Source organism: Cibotium barometz, chromosome 17, assembly GCF_041138505.1.
Source record: "Cibotium barometz isolate CiBa-2024 chromosome 17, ASM4113850v1, whole genome shotgun sequence".
NCBI classification, from domain to species: domain Eukaryota; kingdom Viridiplantae; phylum Streptophyta; class Polypodiopsida; order Cyatheales; family Cibotiaceae; genus Cibotium; species Cibotium barometz.
Genome location: NC_141062.1, coordinates 7445866 through 7462019, shown reverse-complemented (window position 1 = coordinate 7462019; position 16154 = coordinate 7445866). Strand labels below are relative to the sequence as shown.

Here is a 16154-nt window from a genome sequence, read left to right as displayed (position 1 = left end):
GGCTGGCTGGCTGGCTGGCTGGAGTCAGTTGGACAAGGGTTTTGCCTATAAATAGAAGGGTTTGGGTCAGATCGCAATATTCAGAGTTGGATATGCAAGCCCCAGCCTTGGATCAGTTGTTAGCAGCCCCGACACAACTAGTTTCAGCCCTGTACAACATTGGAGTTGCAAGTACAGATAGTAGTAGTATGATCAGTAGCATAACACAAAGCATTCACGAGTCTAGATCATCAGTAGCTTAACGCATAGCATTCAGAAGTCTAGATCTTAGCAATCACTGTCGATATTCATTCGTTTAGTTGATACACAGTAGATTAGTTGAATCTCTACGCTTCTGTTTGTGCCTCTTAATTAGCGTTAATTGCAGCATGGCTTAGCATGTTATGCTCCATTCTAGCAATCTTGTGGAGCATGCAATGGGCCACAGTTGGGTATTCCCACCAGACGAGGATGAGCTGGAGTCCGTAAATTATGGACTTACGGAAGTCGTGGCTCTAGAATAAGTGACTTTTCATCAGTTCAATTGAGGATCTCAGCGAAGGAGCATCAATACCTTCTCAAATTCTAGGGGCATCATCCCGTACAATAGGCTGTATGGTTTAATGAGAGCAAGTTCACCGGATGAGTAGTATCACCCTTTGTTGCAATTTGTTGTGTGCTTATTAAGAGGCTCCTTGTAGCGGAGGGCATCTGCAGTTCCACCAAGGGAGAATGTAACACACCTCTTTTAAGGTTTTTGAAAGTGAGGCACTTTGCGGGTATGTGGTCCTATAATACTAAAGGGCGGTAAGTAATAATCAATCTACATCTGTCTGTTTTTTTGAAATAGTGTTACTCATTAGAACTAAACCTGTCTATTGCAAGTTTTATAACACCAGTAGGCACATTGGAAGAAAGTATCATTCTCGAAAGGGGATGGATTGCCGCCACTGATTGCATCATCCCCAATGGCACCGTTACAGTGGTGGTGATAGCTGTTGAAGGAGATAGGGATGGGTGACCCAATCAGGTCCACATCTCCCAAGACAGTACATCTACACAAGGGAGGTGAGATAGAGATGTCTTGGAAGGACGCCCAAGTGTGGGTGTATCTGGTGTGAATAAAGGGTGGTCAAAGCATAAGTGTTTATATCCAATTTTCACAAAACTTGTGTTGCCAAATGTTGCCAAATAAGATCATAGGCTTTGGTGGTTAACCCAAGGATTGAGCTTGTCTACTTTTTGGGTCCTTTTAAAGCTAACATCATCTTCTTCCAATAATTATTTTGATCTATCTTGGTCTCATCTAGACCTTGCATAGAATCTCCATGCATAGTTTCTTTGGGTCATAAATCATGGCATACTTCTGTTTTGTGTTATGCCATGAATAATTATAATGTACCTTTATTTGGTCATGAAGTTTACTTAGTTTTATTATTTTCAATGAATTACATTTGCATGGCATTCCTTATGAAACATTTATAAAATGGCAAAAGCACGCTCGTTTCATAGGGATGAATCACATTGTTTTGCCCTTTGAAGTTCTTGCATCCTTGTGAATTTCAGGAGAATTATAGCAGAGGAGATACATTACTCCTAGAAACTTTGTCAAGGGTCTTCAATTTGGGTTTCTATTTTTTACGTACCAATTTCTTGCCTTCAAGTAGGTCCTTTGTGGTTATTGTTTCTTTGAAGCTTCATTTTCTCATTAGAATAGTGTACCTAGAAAAGGAAACGCGCCCCCCCCCCCCCCCAAACGCCCCCCCCCCCCCCCCCCCCCCCCCCCCGCACAAAAGAAAAAAGAAAAAAGAAAAAAGAAAAAAAGAAAAAGAAAAAGAAAAAGAAACCCTTCCTGTTTTCCCTTTTGGTACTTCTGAGAGTGCTCACTCTTTCTTGAATACCTTGCCATCTACTACACAGTATAGTTCAAATAGAGGTCTTTCCTTGTATATGTATTCGCTAAGAGATTTTTTCAACTGGCATTTAAGCTTGTATGCTAAAAATATTCAAAACTTAGCTAATTATAGTCTGTGTGAGTTTATGATGGCTATTTTGTCTGTTTTATGCTTCATCATTTGCTGCATGTTCTTATCATAATAGTAGTTCCTTCTATGAACGTGTTGTTTGGTCATACTGTATACAATCTCTCACTGAAGTTGAAAACCTTCATTTGTCGATGGCCAAAATGTGAACAAGCTGTGAAAGTTACTAGATTGGCCGATTGAAAATCTCAATTCTCTCTCATTTTACAACCGATTCATGCAACCAATCAGGATTGCAATACAAATGTGGCAGTCGTGAGGCCCCTTCCATTAAAAATCCACCAAGAATCCTCCTGAAGACTTAACTATGCAAAGTGACTTGTCAGTGGTATAAAGATGAATGCAAGGCAGTGTGTAGAGATTACAATAATTAGCAAGACTGTTAAGGACATGCTTGTGCATGTCAAACGGATGAGAAGACTGTTAAGGACATGCTTGTGCATGTCAAACGGATGAGAAGACAAATGCTTGGTGTGAGGCAAGAAGCTAATGAAGAGGAATGATTTAAGATACTGCATAGTAAGTAACACTTAAGGATTCCTAGTCAAGGTCTCTAGAGTGAAGTTTGCATGCCCCATAAGATACCCAATGATTTGGAAAGCCCACACTAAGACCCTTCTCAGCATACTAAATTAGCCCTCTAATATCCCACATCTACTATTGCATCCCTAGAAAGGAGGATCAGCTATGGGTTGTAGTTATTAACACATGGGTCATGCTTAATGTAACATGGTTAGCAGCTGGCATAAAGGAGAGTTACCCATAAAAGCACGGTCCTAATAGCGCCGAGGGCCTCTATAAGTGAGTGGGTGTGCACATAGCCAAGTGTTGAGCCAACACTATGTGGGTCTAGACCCTAGATCTAGTTTAGATGAGGAGGTGGATAGTGGGCTGCCGAAGCCCTTGGTGGTTGTATGGGATGTGTCCATGGGAAAGGAGCTCTTTGGTTTTTGGAGCCATGTGGGCTATGGTTGGGGTGGTGAATTCATTGTTTATATTTATGTATGTGTGTGTAGGTTTGGTTCTGTGAATGGAGGTCAGATTCTCGGGTTTGTAAAAATACAAGAGCCTTCCACCCCTCTTTTTTCTAGGCTCTTACATCATTATTGGATTGTTAACTGTTTTTTCAGGTGTATATTTTCTTTATGCATCAAAGAATATTTCTCCAAAAAAAATGAGCATATATACACATGGAGGGACTGAAAATTGATAACATCATTTGGTTGAAGGTGGGTAAACTTGGAAGATGAGAACGACACAACAAATGGGTGCAAAATCGGAAAGTACTTAACTAGGAATTTTATACTATTTGGCTTCTTGTCAAGGTAGTCCGCTACCTCAAGCAAGCAAGAACATGCTCTCGCAGTGGGTGGAGGTAGAGGTAGAGTTAGAGGCCGGCATTCGGGCTGCTTCAGCTTTGGTAGGGGTGCCAACAACGGTGGTAGAGGAGCTCAAGAGACTCCTAACAACATAAACACAGCTGGAAGAGGGGGAAACTAGTCCCATAATCGAGCAAGCTCATTTAGAGGCCGTGGAAGAGGCGGACAGCCATGTAGACCCAAATATTGCAACTATTCTGGCATCCCAGGTCATTGGGAACATGAATGTAGGAGGAAGCATGGTGATATCAAATTTGAAAGTTCACATTACATGCATGCATCCTCTTCAAATAAAACATGTATCTCAAGCAACGAGAAATCGGAGGAGTTCATCACAAGTATTGAATCGAACATGGAAATGCGTTGGGTGATTACAATGATTGTTGGTATATGGGTTCAGCCGCTTCAAATCACATGATACATCACGAAGAATGGTTTAGCACACTTAATGCAACTTCAAATGGTTCCCATATATGTACGGGATTCGGCCATGCCAAATCGATGCGTCATGACGAATGGTTTATCACACTTAATGCAACTTCAAATGGTTCCCATGTATGTATGGGAGATGATACTGAGCTTGGCAAGCTGGGATTACAAATGCCATCGGGTTAAGTGCAAGGGATCAGTACCAGGGATTACTAAGAACTTGGTGTCCGTGGAGCAAATTATGGAGCAAGGATATGAAGTAAATTTCAACCTTCAAGGGTGTTTTGTGCAGGACAGCCATTTGAAACTCATTGCCAAAGGGAAGAAGGATGCTAGAATGTTGAAGTTGGATGCGGTCTCTAACTAAGCACTTTGGCATGTATGCATGAATCAACACGCATTTCTGAAATTGATGTGGCACAAGCTTATGGGGCATGTGATCTATGAGAGCATTACGCTCTTGAAAAGAGAAGGTTTGGTGGATGACTTGCCTACAATGCAAATTTCGGACAAGCGAAATGTATGTGCTTCATGTTGCTTTGAAAAGCAAAAACGCAATAGGCTCCACAAGAGTAGGTGTTGGAGATTGTACATATCGATATCGGGGACCGGCTCAAACCACATCATATGGTGGTTCAAGGTATTTCATCACTTTCATGGATGATTATAACCATTAAGGTTTGGGTGTACTTCTTAAAGCAAAAAGTGGATGCTTTTGCCACATTCACTCATCAGCTGCAAAAATGAAGAACTCACTGGTTTTGGCATTTATGAAGGGCTTATGTTTACGAAGCTCTTAAAAAACTATGGCCAAATGTTGTTTATGTTCTTCTTCTCTTAGAAAATACCAAAATGCCATAAAAAAAAACGTGTGAAATTCTGATGCTTATGGAAAATGCGGTCCATCATTCTATTAAATGTGGTTGGGGCCGATACACATACGAAAGGATTCATCCTTCTTTTGTACAAGTAGCACGGGGAACAAAATGGCGAAGAGCTTGGTTGAATTGAGCCCTTCTCTAAAAGCTCATTAACTTGCTTCATTATCTCCTTTTGCTGTGGGGCACTTACGTGGTATGCGGGCTGGTTGGGAGGAGAACTTCCTGGCACCAAATCAATGTGGTGATCTTGGGTCTCTCAGGTGGTAACTCCCTTGGTAATGAGTCGGCAAAACAATCTTTAAAACCTCTTAGAAATTTCAACCTATCATCATCATCATGTTCTAAATTATCTCGTAAAAAAAACAAGTATGTGGCAACACTCTTTTCATTGCTTTATTAATTTGGATGTGCGATACAACTCGGATTGAGTTTCCTTCTATGCCAACTTCAATAACATGCATATGGACTTTGTGCATAAAAGTGTCACGGTTTGTCTTGTAATCCTTGCGTGGATCTAAGTGGTGATGCCATGGTTTCCCAAGCAATACACCACATTTATTTAGAGCTGCAACCAAGAAACTCTCATGATCCAAATAACTTGGATATGTGATAGAATGTGCAATGGAAGAAGGGAAAGTGGAAACACAGGAGAGAGAGTGAGAGAGAGAGATGGAGAGGAAACACAGGTGAGAACCTGCTCTCAATATCATCATCCAAAGGAATACATGTCCCAAGCAAGAGGGGAGAAAACCTCGTATGTGAGGGACTGCAACAAACAATGCTAAGCAAGGCACAATGCTAAGCAAGGAGTGAATAATGAGGGAGGCAAGCCAGTTATATATATGCCCACATGAAGGCAGCTGACTAGGGAAAAGATCCTCCACGACTAGGGAAAAAATCCCAAGACTCCATAAAATGGGGAATAATATGGGAAAACATATGTGAGGGGTGACCAACCCCTATAGCTAACATGGTCAGCCCTAGAGGCTAAAATAGGACACCAAACAGGAAGCCAGCAACAAGGAGATGATGTCTAACAATATGCACACGGCGCTTTCCAAAGATTGGTGTAACCTGTTAGTATACAACGTACCCGCCTTGCAGGAAGCTCTTGCAAGGAAGGAGGCGCACGTTTTGGTCCCATGCTTTTAACCCCTCTAGGACGTAGGGTGGACTGTGCATTTCTGTCAGAGAGCAGCTACTACCTGCAAGTGGTTGACTCGGGCACCATTGTCACGGGGAGAACTCATCGAGTGATCATCAGGATTGGTGAGGACAGAGTGGGATTTTTGAACGTATATGCACCGAATACTGCAGCAGGCGCAACCACTTTTTGGAGTACAGTTCACGAGTCCCTTCCTTAAATAGATTTTTGGTGTATGGGTGGGGACTTCAACATGCAACGGAGGATAGACTCGGAGGTGGCATGGCTATAGTTTTCGGCATACACAGTACTCGGCTTGGGAGGAATTGACTTTGGCTTTAAGGGGACAAGATCTTTGGCATCTACCGGAGTTTGGTCATAGCCACGGGAGTCTGTGCTTCTCGAGATCCGACAGGAGGAGTATAGGCCCGAGCCTGTCCAGATTTGGCCGAGCTCTTGCGTCAGCCTGAAGGTTGGGTGTAGTGGCTGAATTTGCCCTGGTCACTTTGGTTTGGAAGAAGTCGGTGAGAGCTCTCTGTACTGGTCCTCTAACAGGTACCGTTGGTCTATGCCGCAAAAGGGACTCCCTGGGTTTGCGAAGGTCGAGGAGGAAAAGTCCCAAGCATCTTAGGTCTGGGAAATCCATGATCCTCGAAAGTGGTCCAAATCCATCTCGGAAGAGGCAGTGGAACCTCCCCCTAATCTCATTGTATACTGGGCATCTTGTCACGTGCATCCCGCATTTGGATGCCACGTAGACATATCTGTACAGAAGGTGTAGGACCTGATGGTAAACTGGTCCCATGTGAGCCCAGTCCGGGATGAGTCAGCTAGGGATCCATCCCAGTCGTCCGAGGTCAGTTGTGCATTGTCCTGCACATGAGTCCAAGGTCAGGTGTGCACTGTCCTGCACATGAAACAGTGCCAGTCCGCGCTGTGAGTCTTCCCTCTGGAATGATGTCAGTGATTCTGTGTATCTGGTATGGTACTGGATGCCAGATCATTGTGTAGATAGTTAGGGTTTGCTTTTAGGAAAGGGGCCAGCCCATAGGGCTACCCCAAGTACTTGTGTGGGCATGGGGACAGTGTAAAAACACCCCCATGAGGGCCAGGAAGGCCCTGGCTGTACCCACCAGCCATGAATAGGCCATGGAGGGGCTGTAGGACAGCCGTAGGGGCAGGCTAGGGAAAGCATACAGGCTGTACAACCTATTTATGGCTGTAAGGGCAAGTATGGGGCAGCCCAGTCCCCAAACAACCTGTAAACAGTGCCGAGCCCTATCTTGCAGAGGCGCCTAGAACCCAGCCATGAAGGGGGTGATGCACAGATATTTTCAGCATTTAATAGCATATTTATTACTATTTTCCAGTCGTGGGCAGAATTAAAGACAGCCGCCTGGTTTAGAGCTGGCCGACTGCCTTTTTTTTTTTTCGAGAAAAGATCCTTTCATTAGTTATATAAAAACGCCCGTAGGGCTACAAAAGATCTCTCCTGCTCCTAAGAGAGAGAAGAGCAGCGAATACATAATGGCAGCCCGGGAGACTCTCCCTAGGTGCTGCAAAATACAAGCATCAGTATAAAGAACTGAGCGGCTAAATCATACAATAGGGGGGGGAAAGAGCCAAACAGGTGGCCTGTAGTGCCAACGGGGGGATCCCGTGTGTAAGGTGTAGAACGGGCCACAGCGCCAAGTGGTGTGAAAGGCTTGGCGCCGTAAGATCGCCTCATCCGAGTCTCCCCGGATGCGGTCGTACTGTCCTCGCAGGGTGTGGATCAACTCCTGCCAAATCCCCCGTACAGTCTCTGCTGGTGGCTCCAATCTCCCCTCAAAGGCCGTAAAGCACCGGGCCCTCCAGGTGAACCAGAGGAGCTCCCATCGTAAATCCCTCTCCTGTGTCCAGCTGGCGGACGAGAAATCCGGTGCCGGAACCAGGCGAGGCTGGCCCCTAATAAATCTGATGGCCTGACTGCCCTGCTCCATCTCATAGCCCATAGCAGGCCCTGACGAAGTCGACCAAGCAGCGGCACCCCACGTAAACACACCCTCTGGAGAGAGGGGGGCCAGAATACGCAGCATCCGCAGCCAAATCTGCTGTGCCTGAGGGGAGTCCCAAAGGCAATGTCTCTGTGTCTCCATAGGGTGGCCGCATCGGACGCAGGCCGCCGGAAGACCGCTGTAAACAAGCCAAGTGCCAACTGCTGAGCCCCTGTGGGCGACCAGCCACTGAAAAGTCGAGATCCTGCGGGCCTGCTGACTAGCCCAGAGCCGAGCCCAGAAATCCTCCAGGAACTCCTGTGAGAGTCCCTACAATCGCCAATGCCCCGCTGCCGCTGGAGAAACCGTCCTCCTCGCCGTCAAAATATGCCGTCCCAGCCGAACAGTATACTGGAAAAAGGTGATCTCTGTGGCCTCAAGGGATGCATAAGGATCATGCCACTCGTACTCCCCGGGGTCCCACTGTAGCCGGGCCAAGGGGCGCGCTGCATATGCCCATATGCGCCAATCCGGGAGCACATCAGCAGGGTCGGGGTCAATATGCCACTTCCGAGAAGCGGCAGCCACTACCCGAATCCTCTGAAAGGTGCACTCTGCAACCAAAGGCGACTCCACCTCCACTCTCTGGAGTCTGCCCTCATCCTGAATCTCATAGTAGAGGCATCTGCCATCCTCAGTGCTAGCTCTGACAGCAATCAGGATCTCCAACTGTGTAAAGGCTCCCATCCACCGTGGGGCCACTGGCTCGAGAGGTGTGAACCACTCCTCTGTGAGTGCCTCCTGTATATCATCCCTCATAATCAACCCCCCTCTGAAGTGACTCAGCCTCTCCACCTGGATCTCCTCTGGTAGACTGCAGAAAGCCTGCCAGTCTCCAAAACTACGAGCTGGGCCTGCCGCTAAAGGTCCCCAGGCTAGACGAGGCCGAGAACCCAGCATATGACCCTGCTCCGTACGAACCGCTGGGCTCCAGATGAGCGGCTGCCTGGCCCGCTCCTCAACACAAGAAGGAGGCCGCTGAGAGAGCCCCGGTCTCAGCAGCTCCCAAGCTCTCAGGATACTCAAAGCAAATCTGTCCTCCCATCCTCTACTGAGGCCTGTCCTCCTCATCTCTATGAAGATCCAGCGAATCTCTGGTGCCCAAGTACCCCCTGCAGGGGACGCCCGAGCCTGCAGTCGCTGCAAGAGGAGCTCTTTCCACGGCTCAGCGCCTGGAAGCAACCCCCGAACAATAAGCTTCCCCAATAAGGCTCTGCTCTGATCGACTGGATCTATAATGCCCAAACCGCCCTGAGCCAGCGAAAGTGTAATAACTGCCCATGCAACCTTTGCCCGAGCTGGCTGATCGTCCCGCCCAGACCACAGAAAGTTCCTGATCAGCCTCTGTACCTGGCTGATGCAAGAGCTCGAGAAAATCCAGCAAGACGTAATGTACCACATGGTCGCTAACAGCACCTGATTTGCCACACCACCCTCCCAGCCAAGGATAGTCGAGCTGTACTCCAATACAATAGCTTCTTCCGAATGCTCAGAAGAAGCGGGGCAATCTGCTGCTCAGGTGACAAATCGAGGCCAATCTGGCATCCCAAATACCGCACTGCTGTGCCTGGAGGAATCCATCTAAAACCGGGGTCCGGGCTCCATGCCGGAGTGGGAGCACTACTGATCCAAAAGGCCACTGTCTTGCGCCAATTGATCAATGCTCCCGAAGCTGCACTAAAAACCTGGAGCGACTGCTCAGCCCGAATAAGATTGGCCTCTTGGCCATGCAAAAATAAGCCCGTGTCGTCTGCAAACTCAGCATCAAGCAAATCCTCCCCCCGGACTGGGAGCTGAAGTCCTCTCAAACCAACCTCCTCTGCCGTCAAATACATACTCATAGCCTCCGCAAAGAAGAGAAAAAGGAAAGGGGCGAGAGGACACCCCTGACGGACTGATTTGGTTAGCTCAAAACTCGGCCCCCGTCCTCCTGCAATCAGCACTTGGCTGCGAGCTGTGGAATACAAAGCTGCCACCCCTCTGATCCATCCTGGCTCAAAGCCCAGGCGAAGCATAGTGCCCTCTAAGAATCCCCAATCAACTCTATCGTATGCCTTCTCAAAATCGAGAAGCATCACGACCAAGTCCTCGCCAAGAAATCTAGCTCGGGCCGTCGCCTCCCAGAAAGTAAAGATGTTGTCAAGGATACTGCGCTCCTTGACAAATCCTGTCTGAGTAGCATGAATCAACTCCCCCAGGAAGGGCTGGATCCTCAAACTCAAGGCCTTTGCTAAGACCTTGTAGACAGTATTGAGGATCGTAATAGGCCTCCAATGCCGAATGTCATCTGATACTCCCTCCCCCTTGGGGATAAGATAGATCAAGCCCTCTGAAAAGCTCTGCGGCATCACCCCAGTGTCCAAAACATGCTGAAAGCCCCTGCGGAGGCCTAGTCCCAAGAGGTCCCAATAGCGCATAAAAAAGGCCGGCGTCAGTCCGTCCTCCCCTGGGCAACTATGTCGCGGCAGGACCCTCAAGGCCTCGGCAAGCTCAATCTCTGACAGAGGCGCACCTAGAACTGTACGCATATGGTCTGTGACCCTCCTCTGCACATGGGCCCACACAGTCTGTCTGCAAACATCTCGATCCTCAGTGGCTGGCTCCGCTGAAAGCAGGTCACTATAAAATGCAGTGGCAATGGCTCTGATCTCCCCGAGCTCAGTAGCAACCGATCCATCCGGTCTACTAAGCTGGCGGACTCCTGCTCGCGCATGACGAGGTCCAGTGATCTCAAAAAACTCCCCAGTCACTCTATCACCAAGCTGCGTCCACTGAGAGGCCTGACGACGATAGTAAAACTCATGTCTCTGCTCCTCTACCTCTCTAACCTCCTGACGTGCCTGGCTCAGCTGGGACGCCACCCACTCACATGCAGGCTGCTGCTCCTGAAGGCGCTGTAGCGAAGCAAGGCTGCGTCTCAGCCGTTGCTCCCGCTCGCGAATCTCTCCCAGTCGTGTCAAAGCTGCAGCGTGTAGAAAAGAGCTAAGATCAATGAGTCCCTGGGCACACTGGCCCGCTGCATCCTGGTCAGAGCACTGACTATCATGCCAGATCCTCTCAATGTCCTCAGCAAGACTGGGATCTGCAAGTACCCTCTCTGGGATCCTCAACTGCAAGTTGGGCTCCTGTGTCCCCTCCTCCAATGTCAATATAACTGGCGCATGATCTGAAAATGAGGTGCCAGCGAGAATGCCGACGGAGCCCCCTCGCTCCCCTAACCAGTCGCCCACATAAAAGCGATCAATCCGTGATAGATTAGTCCCTCCCTGCCGGCGATCCGACCGAGAGAAACTAAGACTGTCCTGAGACCGGGAGAAAGCCCCATGCTGGCATGCATCAATGATCCTCAGTGACATGCAAAACCGGTCCCAAGCTGCAAGCTCCGTGCCGTGCACTGTAACATGACTGCCTCCCACCCTATCTGCCGGGTCCTCAAGCATGTTGAAGTCTCCCCCAACACACCAATGTGCGGCCTCTGGCAATGCATCTGTAACCTGAGTCCAGAACTCTGCTCTGGCACTAGCATGATTGGGCGCATAGATGTTAAGCACACCCAATAGCTCATCATGCATCCTCAGAATGACATACTGTGCTCTACCAGGCACAATGATCCCTCGATCCACAATGGCCTGCCGCCATACATCTGCAATAACCATGCATACTCCTCCCTGTCCACCCAAAGGACCAAACCCTGCAGACCAAAAAGTGTCCCATCTACCAGGCATCATCGAACCATATCTCCGGATCCTGCTCTCACCCAAGTGGTGCTCGTGCATCATCAAAATGTCAATGCTGCCACCAACCAGGCATCTCTGAAGCTCCTGCCTCAAGCAACCTCGATAGCGTATAAAGTGTGCTCCGCCAAGGCCCTGTACATTCCATGAGATGATCCTCATGGATGCCCTGCTGAGGTGGATGTTGTCTCAGCCGTACGGCGGGCCTTCGCAAGCGGCTTGGATGGAGAGTAGTCCCCATCCGAACGGCTGCGAATCTGCCCACCCGGTGTACTGCAAGAATCCCGGATCAGGCGCCAGTGGCTGTGGCCCACGGCGACTGCCTCCTGCTCTGACAGAGAAACCTCGTGTATACTCACATATCCAAGGTCACGTGCCAAGTCTGCCACTATGCGCACGACCAAATGCCGAATCCCTGAGGTGTCCACACTCCCGGGATCCAAGAAAAAATGAGCCAACTCCCAAAGTCGGCCTATCACATCTGTCACCTCCAGATCGCTCATGTGGTGAGAAAACTCAACTGCCTGAGTCTTCAAAGTGCTGAGAGCGAGCTCTAGAGTCCACTCCCGGTCACAAGGTCCACATAGAGGGAACGAGAAGGCCACCGCTGAGTCTAGTGCCTCCTCCCCGCGGGCCGGAGGTATCACTACATGAACTCGAATGGGTGCTGGCTCATGGGGGCCCTCTGCTCCAAAAAGCCGTGTGAAGGTATAATCAAAGGCCTCCGAGCGCTGTCTAATGCCAAGGCGACTCAGCCGACTGCGGATAGATGAAATCCGTGAGGCCCTAATCGGCATAGGTCTCCTCTGTGATGCTCGAGCGAGGTCAGTGCTCAGCGCTCTCCGGACTGCAGGTGAGCGCCAGGGAACTGCCAGGGCCTCCCGGGAAGGTGAGGCGGGCGGAGGGGGAGGAGGGGGAGGCGAGGGAGGTGGAGAGGGAGCCGCTGCCGAAACGGGAGCGGGGGCGGGAGGAGGCGATGGTGGAAGCGAGGCGGTGGGAGGGGACGGGGGTGGGGGGGGTGAAGGAGGGGGAGCTGGCATCTCCTGGTCCTCGGTCGCTGCAGGGGTCTCCTCCTGAAGGGGAGCAAAGCTGTTCCTCACGGGAACCCAGTGAGGCTGAGACTGCGGCTGCTGCTGCAGCGGTCTCTGGGCATGCTGCTGTGGCTGTCTCTCTCGGCGGCGCCCCTGTCCAGGCTGCCACTCCGAGGTCTCTGTGGCCTGAGCAGGTGTCCCGGAGGCAGCCTGCCGAGCCGAATCTGTGGGCGGGCCATCAGTAGCCTGCTGCTGTGGTGAGGGTCGAGGTCTCCTGCGAGGGCAGGCCTTGGCCAGATGACCGACCTGCCTGCAAATGAAGCACTGGTTCGGGAGCCCCGAGAACTCCACTCTCTGATCTATCCACCCCCCCCCCCCTATCTTAGGTAACTGAATGACCTTAGGAAGGGAGGAGATGTCAGACACCAACACTCTGACCGAAGGTAGCCCAGCTGCTCTGGCCACCACTGAAGCTGCTGAGGGGCCCGTCTCTAGTACCGAGCCCACCAATGCTCCGAGCCTGGAGAGGAGCGGAAGATACTCCCGGCGGAGACCAGGGAAACAAACTGTAACATGGAAGAGGCGCTCTCCCTGCTCCGCCGCTGCTGGGTCAAATCCATGCTGCCAAGGTCTGAAAAAAGCCCGAGCACCCCTGATGTCAAGGGGACTCATGGCAAGGACCTTGGCAACGCTCTGGGCGGCCTCGAACTCGATCTGATAATGTCCCCGGCCCAGAAGCTGTACATCCAGGATCTTGCCCACATCTGCAAGAAGGCGGGCCTGAAGAAGATCCCTGATCTCCCCTCTGCTGGGGCGAGTGCCGACTATACGGCAGATGGTGGAATGAGCCTGGAGGCGTTCCACCTCTGCGGTGAGGCTCGCTTCCTCTTCCGGCGAAAGAGAAAGCCTGATGGGGGTGACCTCAGAGGGGCGGGCGAGGGGGCTACTGATGAGTCCCTCTGAGGCGGGGCGGGAGGAGCCTCCATCAGAGTCTGAAGCTGCGGCGAAGGCGAGGCGAAGGCGGGAACCTGCTGGAAACGAGTTGCACACAGAGAGGCGGAATACGGAGCGAAAAATGAAATCAAAACCCCCAGGGGGCGGAAGCAAGAAAAGGAGGGAGGGGGGGGGGAGAGGCGAAAGAGATAAAACCTTAAAAAAAAAAAAGGGGGGGGGGAGGGCAGGGGGCTGCACGCAAGAGGGATGGGTGGAAAAAAAACGAACTGGCGGAAAAAAAACAACTGGCGGAGGGGGGGGAATAAGCCGCTGCAGAGAGGAGGAGGGCGCGAAGACAAGGGGGGGGAGGCGAAAGGGAGAGGAGGGCGGCGAGCAAAGCTATGGGCAGCAGTGAAGGCAGGCGGAATGGGGGGGCGCAGCAGCGGATGTAGACGGGGGGGCTAAACGACAGGCGGCGGGGGTCAAAGAAGGCGGGGGACAATGCTGGCGGCGGGCAATGCAGGGAAGGCGGAGAAGGAGGAAGCGAGGAGGAAACGAGGGGGCGAACATGCAGGGAAGGTGAAGGGCGCAGTGCAACAGCGCGAGCAGGGAGAGGTGGGCGGGAGCTTCAGCGAGCAAGCAGTGTGGTGCGTCATGTGCACCCAGATTGTGCCTGGCCGACTGCCTTTATGGAGTAGTATAAATACCAAAGCCCACAATCCATTGTGTTATCTCATAATTCACCAAGAGCTAAAGCAGCCAAAGGGCCAGGATAGCCAAGGGCTTGCTAATGCAAAGGGGGTGAAGGACTGCAGGTCAAGGGCAGAGTTATCTTAGCCAAGAAAGGTCAAGTTTCCTGTATTTTCTTTTCAGATTTACATCATTCTAACAAAGCAAATACACCATTTGTGGTGGGGGCCCTACAGAGGGTATTTGGGACCCAATACTGTGTCCTCTCCTCTCTCCCTCTCTCTCTCTACTTATTGCACATCTTCATTCAGTTTTGTGCGTTAATTCGGTCGCGAAAAGTGTGCTGATTTCTGAGCATTGAAGTTACCGATCTCCCCCGAAGCTTCCGCATGTTACAGTCGTATCAGAGCCTACTTCAAGTGCAAAGATTCAGTAAAGAAACCAGAATTTTTTTCTCGCTCGTGTGGTTGGTTTTTAGACACCGGTGGACTACCCCTTTCGGAGTGACTCCTGTCCCTCAAAGGACGGTTGGTTTTCAGCCTCCGGAAGCCTCCCGACGTCTCCCACACACATAGTGGATGGCCATATTGCGCTCTGGAAAGGAAGTGCGTTTTCCTGCTATGGCGAGCTTCGACGACGAGAGAGACCAAGAACCTTGGGACTAGAGTGCACCGGGCAGCCCAACTAGGACACCAGGCTTGAGTGTTACAGATATGTTCCAGTAGATGATGCGAGCAATCGCAAACCAGACAACCAAGTTGGAAGAGCAGAAGGCGCAGATCTTGGCTCTGGAAGAGCGTACCCGTTCTCCAACGTCGCGTTTTCTATCTCCTCCTCCCTCTCCTTCCGTATCCTAGATTCCCGATCGTGCAACCGAGCTCTTTGCTTGAGTTCAGATGCGTGCATTGGAGATCCGACAACGTGAAGACAGAGCCATGCGATGCGTGAAACACGAGCATTACCTAGCAGCTTTTTGGACGCCAGATTGACACCGGTGGCGCCCTTGAATCATTTTCCCGAGAAAACGAACTTCAGTAAGTATAATGGTAAACTCGACCCCACAACTCTCTATTCATGGTTGCATCAGTTTGAAGCTTACTTTGCCGCAGTTAGAAGGTCAGATACTGACAGAGTGATCTTAGCTAGTTGGTACTTGGAAGGTGAGGCCATTCCTTGGTGGACTCAGTGGGCTCATGCCCACACCAGATTAGGTATGGCAGCTTATGTGTGGGACGAGTTCGTCTGCGACCTTAAGCAGCGGTTTCTACTGCCCCACTACCTTGAGCGACTCGAAGACAAGTTCAGGGGAGCGCGTCAGAACACGCAACCAGTCCTTCAGTTTGCCAATAGAATTTCGACTTTATGTTTGCAATTAGGCTTATCTGATTCAGACAAGAAAGGGCAGTTTTTGTATGGCCTTGACACGCAAATCCAGCGGGAGGTGCGTATGTTTAGGCCAGCCACCTTTGAAGACGCACTCTCGCTTGCGCAGAGTGCACAAATGAAGCATAATGGTGGCAAGTCCAAGACTTCCCAGCTGGCTACTCCCAAGGCTACCGCCTTGGGGAGGAAAGGCCAGAACTAGATGGGGTCTTCCCGAGGGCAGAGCACGGGAGCCTCTGGCTTCAAGAACTCGAACAATGCGTCGCTTACTCCAGACCAGAAAGCGGAGGCAGGCAAGATAGGTGGCAAGTTGAATGCCGAGGAGCTTTCTCAATACAAGGAGGAGGGTAGATGTTTCTTTTGTCATACAAAAAGACATACTTCTCAGGACTGTCCTAAGAAGCCTCCAAAGCCCGCCGCCGCTGCCTCCATAGCTTCTGTGGTGAGCCCAGCTCCCACACAGACCCTAGTGGCTGCCCCTAGTTCTTCAAAT

At 50.4% G+C, this 16154-nt stretch overlaps 1 protein-coding gene across 9 annotated transcripts in view; it reads left to right on the top strand.

Annotated features, from left to right (window-relative positions):
* The window catches only part of LOC147629628 (Sodium Bile acid symporter family), a 137456-nt gene that overhangs the window by 33035 nt on the left and 88267 nt on the right, over positions 1-16154 (top strand). For 8 of the 9 annotated variants that reach the window (XR_015267739.1, XR_015267738.1, XR_015267737.1 and 5 more), the window contains exon 2: positions 1546-1642. Coding sequence is in view for 5 of the 9 variants with exons in the window: in XM_086811137.1 (XP_086667263.1) it covers positions 1546-1642 (97 nt within the window). In the remaining 4 variants the exon portion in view is untranslated. Of the gene's footprint in view, positions 1-1545; positions 1643-3156; positions 4470-16154 lie in introns of those variants that run through there. The other variant, XM_086811138.1, reaches the window with a different exon arrangement.